At 40.1% G+C, this 11,746-nt stretch overlaps 1 protein-coding gene across 3 annotated transcripts; it reads left to right on the forward strand.

Annotated features, from left to right (window-relative positions):
• Positions 1–3,838: 3,838 nt before the first annotated feature.
• On the forward strand, positions 3,839–10,596 carry Cst8 (cystatin 8 (cystatin-related epididymal spermatogenic)). 3 transcript variants are annotated; one of them, NM_009978.2, is made up of 4 exons: positions 3,839–3,931; positions 4,888–5,215; positions 9,583–9,696; positions 10,417–10,584. In NM_009978.2, the coding sequence occupies exons 2-4, from the start codon at positions 4,985–4,987 to the stop codon at positions 10,498–10,500; spliced, it is 429 nt and encodes a 142-aa protein (NP_034108.1). In that variant the 5' UTR covers positions 3,839–3,931; positions 4,888–4,984; the 3' UTR covers positions 10,501–10,584. The 3 variants fall into 3 exon arrangements, with proteins under 3 accessions (NP_034108.1, XP_006498721.1, XP_006498722.1); XM_006498658.4 differs by lacking the exon at positions 3,839–3,931 and adding an exon at positions 4,488–4,633 and having other exon boundaries at positions 10,417–10,596; XM_006498659.4 differs by lacking the exon at positions 3,839–3,931 and adding an exon at positions 4,667–4,781 and having other exon boundaries at positions 10,417–10,596.
• Positions 10,597–11,746: the final 1,150 nt, after the last annotated feature.

Raw genomic sequence — 11,746 nt, forward strand, 5'->3', positions numbered from 1 at the left:
TCAAGGGCCATCTGCATTTCCACAATCATAGCAGCACTGTTTCTAATAGATATGGGAACAAACTAAGTGCTCATGACAGATGAATGGTTAAGGGATTATCTGCCATGTATAATGAAATGTTCTTTAGTCATGTAAAAAGAAAATGCTGCCATTTTATGACAGGGTGGATGGATCCTGAAGGGACAAAAGAGACATATAATGGCAAATTCAGCAAGACCTAATTCATAGATGGAATATAATGAAAACTCAAATCCACACTAAGAGAAAAGGAGTAGTAGATGGTAGTAACAGAGATGACAAGGTGGGATATTTGTTCAAAGAGCACACATTTTCAGGATGGTTATATTATAATAATTTATTCACTAGTTGAAATTCACTTACAGGGTAAAGTTGAAGTGTTTTTATTACAAGAAAAAAATGAATTATATGTGATACATACTATTACTATTTCATTGTAGTAAATATTTCATGATGTAAGATTACATAAAAATATCTTCTCTCTAACAGTATATTTTGTGCCAGGCAATGTGGCATATACCTTTAATCCCAGCACTAGGCAGGCAGAGGCAGGTGGATTTCTGAGTTCGAGGCCAGCCTGGTCTACAAAGTAAGTTCCAGGACAGCCAGGGCTATACAGAGAAACCCTGTCTTGAAAAACTGGAAAAAAAGTATATTAAAGTATATTATTGTTATCTATCAACAATAAAGCTAGGAATAAGAATGAAGAACATAGACACTGTCACTATCCTTCTTCATCACATAAAAAATACAGGAATCCTCAAAGAGGAGATAAAAATGATAGAAATTAAAAAATTGGAGATGTGTTTTCTAAGATTAAAGGAACAAAGTAAGCCACAGCTTCATAAGAAACTGCTTCAATTGTACAGTAGCTTTATTTTAAACATCATTAGGAACTTTGAAATGGTTTTCCACTGAAATCACTTCTCTGGGTATGTGCACAAAGGAGATAAAATCACTACCTATTGAAGATTTTGTACTTCCTTGCTCACTGAAGCATTACTCATAAGAGCTGAGGTGGAAATAACTGAAATGTCTGTGGATGAGTCAATAGATCAAGACAATGTTGTACATGTACACAAAGGAATAGTGTTCAGCCTTAGAAAGAGATTGGAGCATTTGCCACAACATGGATAGGCTGAAAGACAGCCATGTTGAGGAAAGGTAAAGAGATGATAGTTACCCTATTGTGGTGGTTTGAATGAGATGGCTTCCATAGGCTTTAAAAGCTAATCTCTCTCTCTCTCTCTCTCTCTCTCTCTCTCTCTCTCTCTCTCTCTCTCACACACACACACACACACACACACACACTCACACACACACACTATAACTCTCTTGTTCCCTCTCTCTGTCTCTTGTTTGTGGGTCAGATGCTGTAAGCTCTCAGTTACTGCTCCTGTATCTTGCCCACCATCCTACTGCCAAAAGCCAAACTTCTGACTATGCTGATTTCCTGTACTCTATCCCTCTGGAACCACAAGCCCCCAAATTAAATGCTTTCTTTAATAAATTGCCTTGGTCGTAGTTTTTGTCATAGCAATAGAAGAGTAACCAAGACACACATGTGTAGTAGGGGAGGGGACAGAAAATGGAGAGTTGTGATTCAAAGATATAAAATGGATCTATAGGATGAACAGAAGTCAAAGATACAAAATGGACCTGAAGGACGAACATATCTAGAGAGCAGAGATTCTGTGCCAAATATGAGCAGTGGAGTAAACAAGTGTACTGTGCTCTGGAGTTTTACCGAATGTCTAGAATTTAGACTATAATCTAGACTCTACATTATAGCTGCTCCTGCCACACAGGGAAACAGGTAATCTGTGTGTTGAAGTGATGGTTGCCAGCATTGCATTGTTGGGTGCAAGGCTGTATTGAATGCCTTTCAAGGTAAACTTTCATGCTTCATGACTTGAATTGGCATTGTCGAGACAAATATTGAAAACTTCGATGATTTTAAAATTTTTAAGTATTTTGTCAAGTTGCTTTCCGAAATGATTTTACCACTTTACAATCTCAAAATATATTGAGTGTATATTTGACAATCTTGTTACTTAAATGTGAAAGAAATCAAAGAGTTAATGTTTTAGGTTGTGAAGACAGTTTAAAAATGTCACAAAAGATAAGAGCTACAAAGAATGAGGTAGATAAAGTTGCCAACATTAAAATGACGATGATGATGATATAAAATGGCAGGAAGTTGGGAAGGATAATTGATGGGTCCCAAGGGAGTTGAAGGAGGTGGTAGAGGTTGATAATATCAAAATACATAGTGTGCACGATGAAATATTTAAAAAATAAATTAAGTATTATATTTTGAAAAATTAAAGTTTGAATGGAAAATACTGACAAAAATTAGTAAGATGGATAAATTACTAAGATGAAAAGTACTATGGACAACAGATTTTATGTGCATACTTAAAATGAAACATTAATTATTCTATTAATTCCTCCACTGGTTCTTGACATTAATTTATAAAAAACAAAGACTACACTCAGAAAATGGCTATAATGATTGATACTTTAGCAGCAGAAGGCATACTGTGAAAAACCTGCCTATCCTTGGGAATGATACAAACAACATAGACAAAATCAAGTCAATAACTGTTCTAGACAACTAAGAGGTATAAGGAGGCTGAAAGTAAGAGGTTGAGGATTGACACAACTCACTATCTCCCTACTTGAAACATGATCTGGCCTGGCTTGGTTCTGCAGGGCTTTGGTCTCATATCAACACCCTCAAATTTAGGTGCATAGAAGGTGCACTTTACCAGTTTTCAAAGTTGGCAGCATATTGGCACCACTGGTGAAATATAAAAACCACTCATTTTTTGACTCTACTTCCAGGTCCTCTAATTTTACTGGTAAAATGAAGCCTGGCACACCAAGATTCCCCCAAGTTCTTTGATTATTTAAAGATGTATTCATTTTATTATTTTATGTGTTTGAGTCTTTTGGTTGCATGTATGTCTCTGTACCACCTGTGTGCTTGGTACCTGAAAAAATCCAAAAAGAGTGTCGCATTCCCTGGGATTAGTGATACAGTTGTGAGTTACCGGATGGGTGCTGGAAATTTAACCTGGTTCTTCAAGAGGAGCAACAAGTACTCTTAACTTTTGAGAGTTCTCCAGCCCCACATTTGTTTTTTTTTTTTATGTGGAGTTAACATTAGAAAAACCATGAATACATTCTTAGTGGCTAGAGCTTTGACAATGAATTGTAAATGTACATTTCTCTGCAGCTGTTATAAGCAATTCCCTACCTAGTTCTTTGAGTGATTTCTCACAGATACTAAAGAAGCATTCAGTACATTACTGTTGGCCACAGCAGAGAATGGGAAGTCACCAACTAACCCAGGGGTAGAGTGTTTAAATAGAGTCTAGTGTGTATACTCCAGTGTTATACAACATTTCTATACTCTATGGTGAAAATACTATTAATCTTCACAGCTGGGGGTGAATAATCACCCCCCTGGAATTTACTAGACATGAATTTTGGACATCTATGATGTCACACATGTGCAGCCTTAGATCTGGTAGAAGAGTAGAGGGAGAAGCTGATGGCCTAAGCATAAAAGCCCAGAGGACAGTTGTTTGGTAGAGTGAGGTAGACACAAGTAGGCACATGAATTCCCCAGTTGGAAGGTGCTTGCCTGCTGTCTCCAGCCCTCTGAAGAGCTTGGACCCAAAGGCTAGAGGCCAGAAGATGAAGAGTACTACTATGAGGTGGGGTCATATGTGCTATATTGCATCACAAAGCGTTGCCTGGGCTTCAAGGTCAGGACTTACATAACTGCCTGACCAGGGCATAAGTGTGAGCTGAGAGTGTGGGAAACCCAGAAGAACCACAAGCTGGGGTGGCCAGAGAGAGGAAGGAGCCCAGCAGGACGAGCAGGTGGGAGAGTCACAGAAAGGTAAGGCCAGAGAACACTGGGGTACACTACCTATTATAGTTCCAATTTACAGGATAGAGTAGATAGTAGCAGCATGGGCCATGTGAAAACTCACCAGGGTCTTCCTAGAGGTTTGTTTCTCTAGATGAATGGATTGTACCTAGAATGGGAGGCAAGAGGAAAATGCCTGTGGCAGAGCCTCTTAAACTGGGGGTGCTATTGACAGGGTATTTTTAGACAAGGGGAAAGGTGACTCTTATGGATGTCCCAAAGAGTTACGTCTTGAACCCAGCTATGCTGATACTGAGAAGGTGGGTTGTTGTAAGATCCTTGAACTGCAAAATGTATCAGAGTCAAATGGAGTCATTTTGTTGTGCCTTAACCAGATATGTAAATGAAACACAAAGCTAGAGGATCTGGTGCTGAGACTGACCTTGTGCCTTGAGAACAAAAACAGTTCTCAAAGACTCTCCAAGGATCACACTTTCGTACAAAAGCCATTTAACCTTCCACAGAAGATAAACTTGCAAGGATAGCTACCCACTAATATGTATTTAACCTTGGACCAATGCCACCTTCATTACTGATTCTTGCAGCTACAGCTTCATTTCAAAAGTCTCATATAATCCTCCTCTTTTTAACTTTAAACATTTCTTATCTCAGTCTCCTTGAATGTGACCTTAAGGAACACATTTTCCCCTTGCAAGGCTCTGCTGTTCCTAAGTAAATATAAGTTTCTGTATATCTTTTGTATGACGATGTAGGGCATGTATGTGTGTGTGTGTGTGTGGTGTGTACCTTAAGCATGCTTAAGGAGGCCAGAGGACGGCTTGCAGGAGTTGCTTTTCTTCTTCGAATACATGGGTCCCAGGTATTGAATTCAAGTTTTTGGGTTCAGCAGCAAGTGTCCTAACCCTCCGAGTTATCCCTTTGGACCTACACATAATCTTCAGAGGGCTTTTCTTTGTGTTATTTAGTTCGACAGACCTACAGAGGCAGCAGTGACTGCTACTCTGAAGCTCAAGCCCCGTGGAAACATAGAGGACATCTTTTGTACCTTTTGACTGAGGGACCATGGCAAAACCCTTGTGGCTCTCCTTGATCCTCTTCATCATTCCAGTGGCCCTGGCAGTTGGTGTGGATCAGTCCAAGAATGAAGTGAAGGCACAGAACTACTTTGGATCCATTAATATCTCTAATGCCAATGTGAAGCAGTGTGTTTGGTTTGCCATGAAAGAATACAACAAGGAAAGTGAGGACAAATATGTCTTCCTTGTGGACAAGATACTCCATGCCAAACTTCAGGTAAGAAAGTTCTATTTCCTCAGCATATTCACATATTGTGACAAAGGTGGAGGACAGGTTGTGAAAGTAGACAGATGAGACAAAAGGTGACAGTACAATTCTAAATGTGTGACTTGCTATGCACAAACCCACTGAGACAAAAGCAATATATACACATGCACTTCCTATGCATGCTGTACTCATACTTGCCTGTCTTATTTCCTTTACTTTTAATTTTTAAATTTATTCTTAATTATGTGCATGGATGTGTGTGCCAGGGGTCAAGTTGAGTGTTCAGACCAGAGAGGACAATGGATTCCCTGAATCTGGAATTAAACCAGTTGAGAGCCACCAATATGGGTTCTGCAAGCTGAAATCAGCCCCACTTCAAGAGTGGTATGTGCTTTTAGCTGCTGAGCTATGTGCACTAGTGCTTTAATCCAATGTATATTCAGTAGAAGAAAAGACATTCTGGATTTATTATAAAGGTGTGTATCTTTTCATGGAGCCATGCACTGTCCAGCTCAAAGGAGCACTGTGCCCATGAAATCCAATGGGCACAGTGCTTTCTGGCACTTCCAACAGTGTTTACTGCTCTGTTTAGTAGAAGTCTTTTCCAGTGCTGTCATTCAGGAATTAAAAATAGCAGCCTCAGTTGATGATGTGACTGAATTGAGAGGTTTCAACAACTAGGTCACTGTTGTCAGAACTCACACCTTCTCTACTTCAGAAAAACATGTCATTAACATTGTATTTCCAGGACGTGGCGTTGATGATGTAATACCTTTTACTGGCTGGTTAGAGTCCACAACCCATCTTTTACAGACTCTGATTCACTTTCACTGGTGCATAGGTAGCATGTACATTTATTAGTTGTACATTTCTCAGAAGCCATTTTTTTTTTGTCTTAGCTATAGTAGGTGAGATGCTGAAATGGCCGACATTCATCACAGACCGTAGGGAGCGAGAAATCTGACTGAAAGGAAAACCTCTCATTCTGTGTTGTATTTACTGGACAGGGGAGCAGCATGTCAGGGGAACTCCTCCTAGACAATGCTTTCCCCGCATAGAATGTGTAAGTGCCCTCATGAACAGACCATATATAATAAAATGAGAGTCACTGAGTGGAGTCCAGGACTCAGTAAGTGTTCAACACTTCCAGATGATGTCAGTTCATAGTGTTGGCAAGAACTATCACTTTTGGGAGTGACCTTGAAGATACGGCCTGAAGTCAGAGCAAGGGTTAATTGTGTGGGGGGAAGCTGCTGGGAGGTGGGTCTCCCCAGAAGCTGAGAACCACGGTAGTATTCGGGGGCAGGTGGTGTATTTTGGAGGTCATCCAAGAGGCACTGAAAAGGTAGAGCAGAAAGGAGACAGGGCAGTAGAAGGTGGTTGACACAGGGTGAGGTAATGAGGTTGATAGAATTGGTCTTCCTGACCTTGGGAAGTGCATACAGAGTGCACTCAGAGCTGGGTCAGCATGTGGGTGGTTGGGTTATTTATCTACAGGTTCCCTTCTGTCCATGACTGAGAGCTGCTACAGGAGCCCTTGGTCCTAGCTAGAAACAGGAAGTCTCAGGCAATAACCACAGGGGCCTGGCACAGTGTTTGGGAACAATACTGATAGCATCTGCTTTTAGTGGAAAGCAGGAAGGATTGGGGATGCGAGGGTGGAAGTGCAGCCAGGCATTCCAGATCCCTTTGCTGAGGTTTCCAGCAGGGCACAATGCCATGCTTGGCTTTAAGAGAAGATCAACATTTTTAATTTACTGTAGGAACACACACATATTAAGTTAGGAAGCACTTATGATGCTTGTGATTAAATTTGAGTTTCAAGGTTCTTTTTCTTTCTCTGTAGTTGTTATTATTGTTGTTGTGTTGGTGGCTGAACCAAGCATATTCATGCTGACCTACTCATAGCTTCTACTATTGTGCTATGTCCCAAGTCCCCAAATTTGAGTTTTAAAAATAGCATCCTGGTTAACTTATTTTAAAAAAGAAGTTGTGAAGATACAGCCAGGATATCCACATGGCATCATGGTCAGGCCTCTTGACTTAGGTTCTCATTTCTTTGTAGCCAGCAATAAGAAAGCCCTCATTTTCCAGGTTGGTTTAGCAAAGATGGCAAATTCGTGAGCCTGGTGGGCATGTCATGTGAGCCCTAGTGCTGACAGTTTTCCTTTCAAAACCAGGATCAGCTGCTACATGCATACCCAATCTCTCTGTGCCTTTTATGCCCTTAAAAACAAAAAGGGAGTGCCATGCTTGCTGAATGCTGAGGACGACTCTCTGAGTTCTTCCCCTTCTGGAGAGACTTGAAGACTCGAGGGTCGTAGAGTCAGTTTGGTGAGAGTTGGCAAAAGCCATTACAGATTGAGCAGCTCCTACCCGAAATGCTGGGGTCAAGATGAATTTTAGGTCATCTGGATTTTGTATCTGCTTTGAGTGGTCATCTTTGTCCACACGTGAGAAGATATTTTGGAAGTAGTTTCCAAATCTAAAACAAAAGGCCTTTATGTTCCATGCACATCTCATATACATAGCCTGAAGGTAATCACACATTATTTTCACTAGCCTGAATTAATTTTTTCTGTTTATTGTTTTACAACCATATATATATATATGATATACTTTGATTGTATTATCCATTATCATTTTTGCCCCTTCTTCAATACCCTTCCTATCTTCATATTTTTGTTTTGTTTTGGGGTTCCACTGAATAACAAGGATGGGGAGTTATTGAAGCAAAGACAACTTAGCAGACGCTATACCACTGAGGAATATGATTTCTTTAGCCCATTAGCCGTTAACTGCCCATAGCTCTCCAGGGAGGGGTGGGGCCTCATGAGCTCTTCCTGTTTATGATGGAATATGGATGGACCTAGCTTTGTGCTGGTAGCTACTAGTGCTGTGAGCTCCTGGGTCCAATAACTGTGACTGTCACATCCAGAAGATAACAATTCACCCCATTCCTCCCTATCCGCAGGCTCCTACATTCTTTGTGTTTTCCTTTATGTTCCCTAAGCTTTTGTAGGGGCAATGTAGATGTCCTGTTTAGGGCTGAGCACTGAACAACCACTATTCTCAGCACATTGATTAGTATGGGTCTCTGTATTAGCTCTCAGTTGCTGTAAACAGAAGTGTCTCTGGCCTAGGCTGTGAGCTGTGCTAATCTATGTGCTATGGATATAAAATAAATATTGAGAGGATGTACTTGTATCAACCAAAACCCGTGGCATAAGATCACATGTGAAATTTTTTACTCATAGCATCATGTAGATTCTTTAAAAGTTTTATATTTTGGAGTATTTGTGATTTCAGATTTTGGGATAAGGATTGCATGGATAGGACAATCCATTCTATAGTATTTTCAGCTTTCTCTAAGTCCATCACTAACTCCCAAACCCAATGTGTAGATCTGCTGGTGATGATATCCTGTGGTCAGGTGGTTTCCTCAAACATAGGTCAGAGTCACTTTTACTAACCTTTAGAGCACAGCAAAAATAAAATTCAACCTTATTGAGGTTTGTAGAAAGATCTGATAAAGATCCAGATATCTGCTATAGTCCTTTCAATCCAAACACAGGTTTAAATGAGCACCAGAAGGAGCCTTTGAAGAATTGGAACACTAATGAATGAGTGGATATCTATTTCTTTCATTAAGCCCACTACTTCTTCCACTACTTCTCCACACTAAGGACCCTGTGCTGACCTGGAGTGAGGGATTTGGTCCATGGAGGTTCCAAATTCAGGAAATTCACAGAACTCTGAATGGGGCATCTGGAAAAGAGACTTGGGCCCAGTGTGCTGAGGAGCTATTCTCATCAGGACCCAAGGAAGATTATGGTTCTGGGAACCATCTTTCCCTTTCTGCCTTGACCTTCTTTGGGTCATGAGATATACTCTAGACCAGCAGTTCTCAACCTTCTTAATGCTGTGACCCTTTAATACAATTCTTTATGTTGTGATGACCCCCCAACCATAAAATTAGTTTGTTGCTACTTCATAACTATTATTTTGCTACTGTTATGAATGATAATGTAAATATTGGTGTTTTCTGATGGTCTTAGGCAAACCTTGTGAAAGGATCAGTAAACCCTCAAAGGAGTGATGATCCCTAGGTTGGGAATCTGTGCTCTAGACTCTGGAACAGGAGATGACATTAGAAAGACCTGCCTTCAGGAGGCTTTTAATAGTGTTTCACTCCAAGTGGCATTATATAAGTGTTCTCAGCAACAATGGAATTCAGCGATGGCACTGTTCTTTCCCAGACCACGTGGAAAGAGAAAAAGTAGATGAGAGAGAGAAGGACTTTCATATTTCCCAAAGCTTTTAGGAGTTAATCTAAAACATTTTTAATCCAAATTTCCCCCATTGTTTATTGACAGATCACAGACCGAATGGAATACCAAATTGATGTTCAGATCTCCCGCAGTAATTGCAAAAAACCTTTAAACAATACTGAAAACTGCATCCCTCAAAAAAAACCCGAACTGGAAAAAGTAAGTGGCTTCAAGTCCCATCTAAGGTTATCAAAGCTTCAAGGTAGTTGGGAAATTTTAGGGCGCCCAGCCTAAGATCTCCAAGGGTTCTGGATTGCTCCCCGCTTGGAGTCCCAGAAGGCCCACCTTGCCATCTTCAGAGTAGAAGATGCAGCAGCATCAAGGTCACTCCTAACCCCAAAACTCCCATCAACTCTGGACTTTTAAGGCAGAAAAAACTATTGAAATTTGTTTTCTGAAAGTCTGTCCCCTTGGACTGAGACTAATTTGTCCAGCTAATGAGGTGAATCATTCATGCTGTGCAGTCATGAAGGAAGTCTGCGTGGACAATCATCTTAACTTAGAGCACAGGTACTAGTCATCTGCAGCAGGCCTGTTCCAAATACAGGAGATTAGACAATATCTAGACCAGATAGCATCCCAAGCTTTCTCTGCACACTCAAGTTTTAAAAGGCTTATCACATCCAGAGAGTAGTAGGTACTCACTGGAGCAAATATGTCAGCCCTGAGCAAGCCCTGACGCCATTTCACATACCTGCTTTGTCATTTACTGTTGTTTGCAGATTGTGATTTTACTTTTATATTTCCTGCTAGGCTCCTTGGAATTTTAGGACAGTTGGTGGCATGTCTTCTAGCATATTCTTAGGCTAATGCCTAAGAACAGGGCAGTTCTTTTCCTTTTGACATGCTGCTGATGCTCTTTGCTGGTGTCTTTTTCAGAAAATGAGTTGCAGCTTTCTGGTAGGAGCACTTCCCTGGAATGGCGAGTTCAACCTGTTGAGCAAAGAATGTAAAGATGTCTAAGGGTGTCTTGGAGCACCCCTCCCACTTCTGGGTCTGCTTTTCTCTGTAATAAAGAGCAACCTGTGGTTCAAGTCTGTCACCAACACACTTTCCCCATGTGTGGCCTCCCACTTGCTTTTTCATTTCTTAGTTTTATAATATAGGGAAGGGACCTGAGGCTTCTGTCTAAGAGTTCTAGTTGTGATATCACCATGTCATGAGGAGCAGCCCATCCCTGGGGGACAGGGATTTATGAGTTGGGGGACATCTGTTTCTTCTTTCGATGTGGGGAATGGTCAGAATGAGAAAGTGAGAGACAAAAGTGAACTCTGTTGTCTGAACGTGTCTGTGTGCAAACTTTCATGTGTGTGCAAGTGCGTGTGAGAAACAGGGCGATAAAGATGATAGTGGGTAAGCATGGATGATGGCAGGAGGTAGAATTCCTTGACAGAAAGTAATCCTGTTGAGGCTGGAGAGGTGGCTCAGTGATAAAGAGCATTTGCTTTTTTTTTTTTTTTTTTTTTTTTTTTTTTTTTTTTTTGTGTGTGTGTGAGGGTGTAAGTTTGATTCCCAGAACACAGATGGCAGCTCACAAAACTATCTGAACTCAAGGCCCAGGGAATTCAACACCCTCTTTTGGCTTCTATGGTTACTAGATGTACAGTGCTGCATGTGCACACAGACACACACACAGCCAAAACACTCATATCCAGAAAATAAAAATGAGTTCTAAAAAACACATTTCTATTTGGTAATAGAGATTTGTGACACAAGAAAGTTAACAGTGTTACTTTGCTTGACACTGCTAGACTGAACATTTAAAATGGTTGAGAATTTTGTGTTTTATATATATATATTCTACCACAATTTTAAAAAATGACCTTTTCATTTTTATTTAATCTCTGTAGTTCTGGGGATGGAACCCAGAGCTTTGAGCAACAAGTCTATTTCTTGTTTTTTTTTTTTTTTTAAATTGCAGTTACATATACTATTATGTATTTATGTATGTATTTTTTACATATTCCTAAACATGTAACAATTAATTTAAAAGGAGGCCATAAATCTGAAAAGGTTCAACAAGGGGTATGTACACTGAAAGAGAAGGAGGGATAATATGATTATTTTATAATCTCAAAAATACTAGATAACTTTAAAAAATTACTTCCTCGGTTAAGAAACATATATAATGTATATTTTCAAATGCAGAGAAAATGGTCTGTCTACATATGGTATAAAGCAAAATTACTCAGAGATACAGCGTCTCTTT

The sequence above is a fragment of the Mus musculus genome, chromosome 2 (assembly GCF_000001635.26).
Source record: "Mus musculus strain C57BL/6J chromosome 2, GRCm38.p6 C57BL/6J".
NCBI lineage: Eukaryota > Metazoa > Chordata > Mammalia > Rodentia > Muridae > Mus > Mus musculus.

Bases quoted from the DNA above. Each gene is read 5' to 3' on its own strand.
- Cst8 (NM_009978.2), top strand. From the start codon at position 4,985: ATGGCAAAACCCTTGTGGCTCTCCTTGATCCTCTTCATCATTCCAGTG. The intron at 5,216-9,582 runs GTAAGAAAGTTC...GTTTATTGACAG, and splicing joins TACTCCATGCCAAACTTCAG to ATCACAGACCGAATGGAATA. The intron at 9,697-10,416 runs GTAAGTGGCTTC...TGTCTTTTTCAG, and splicing joins AAAAACCCGAACTGGAAAAA to AAAATGAGTTGCAGCTTTCT.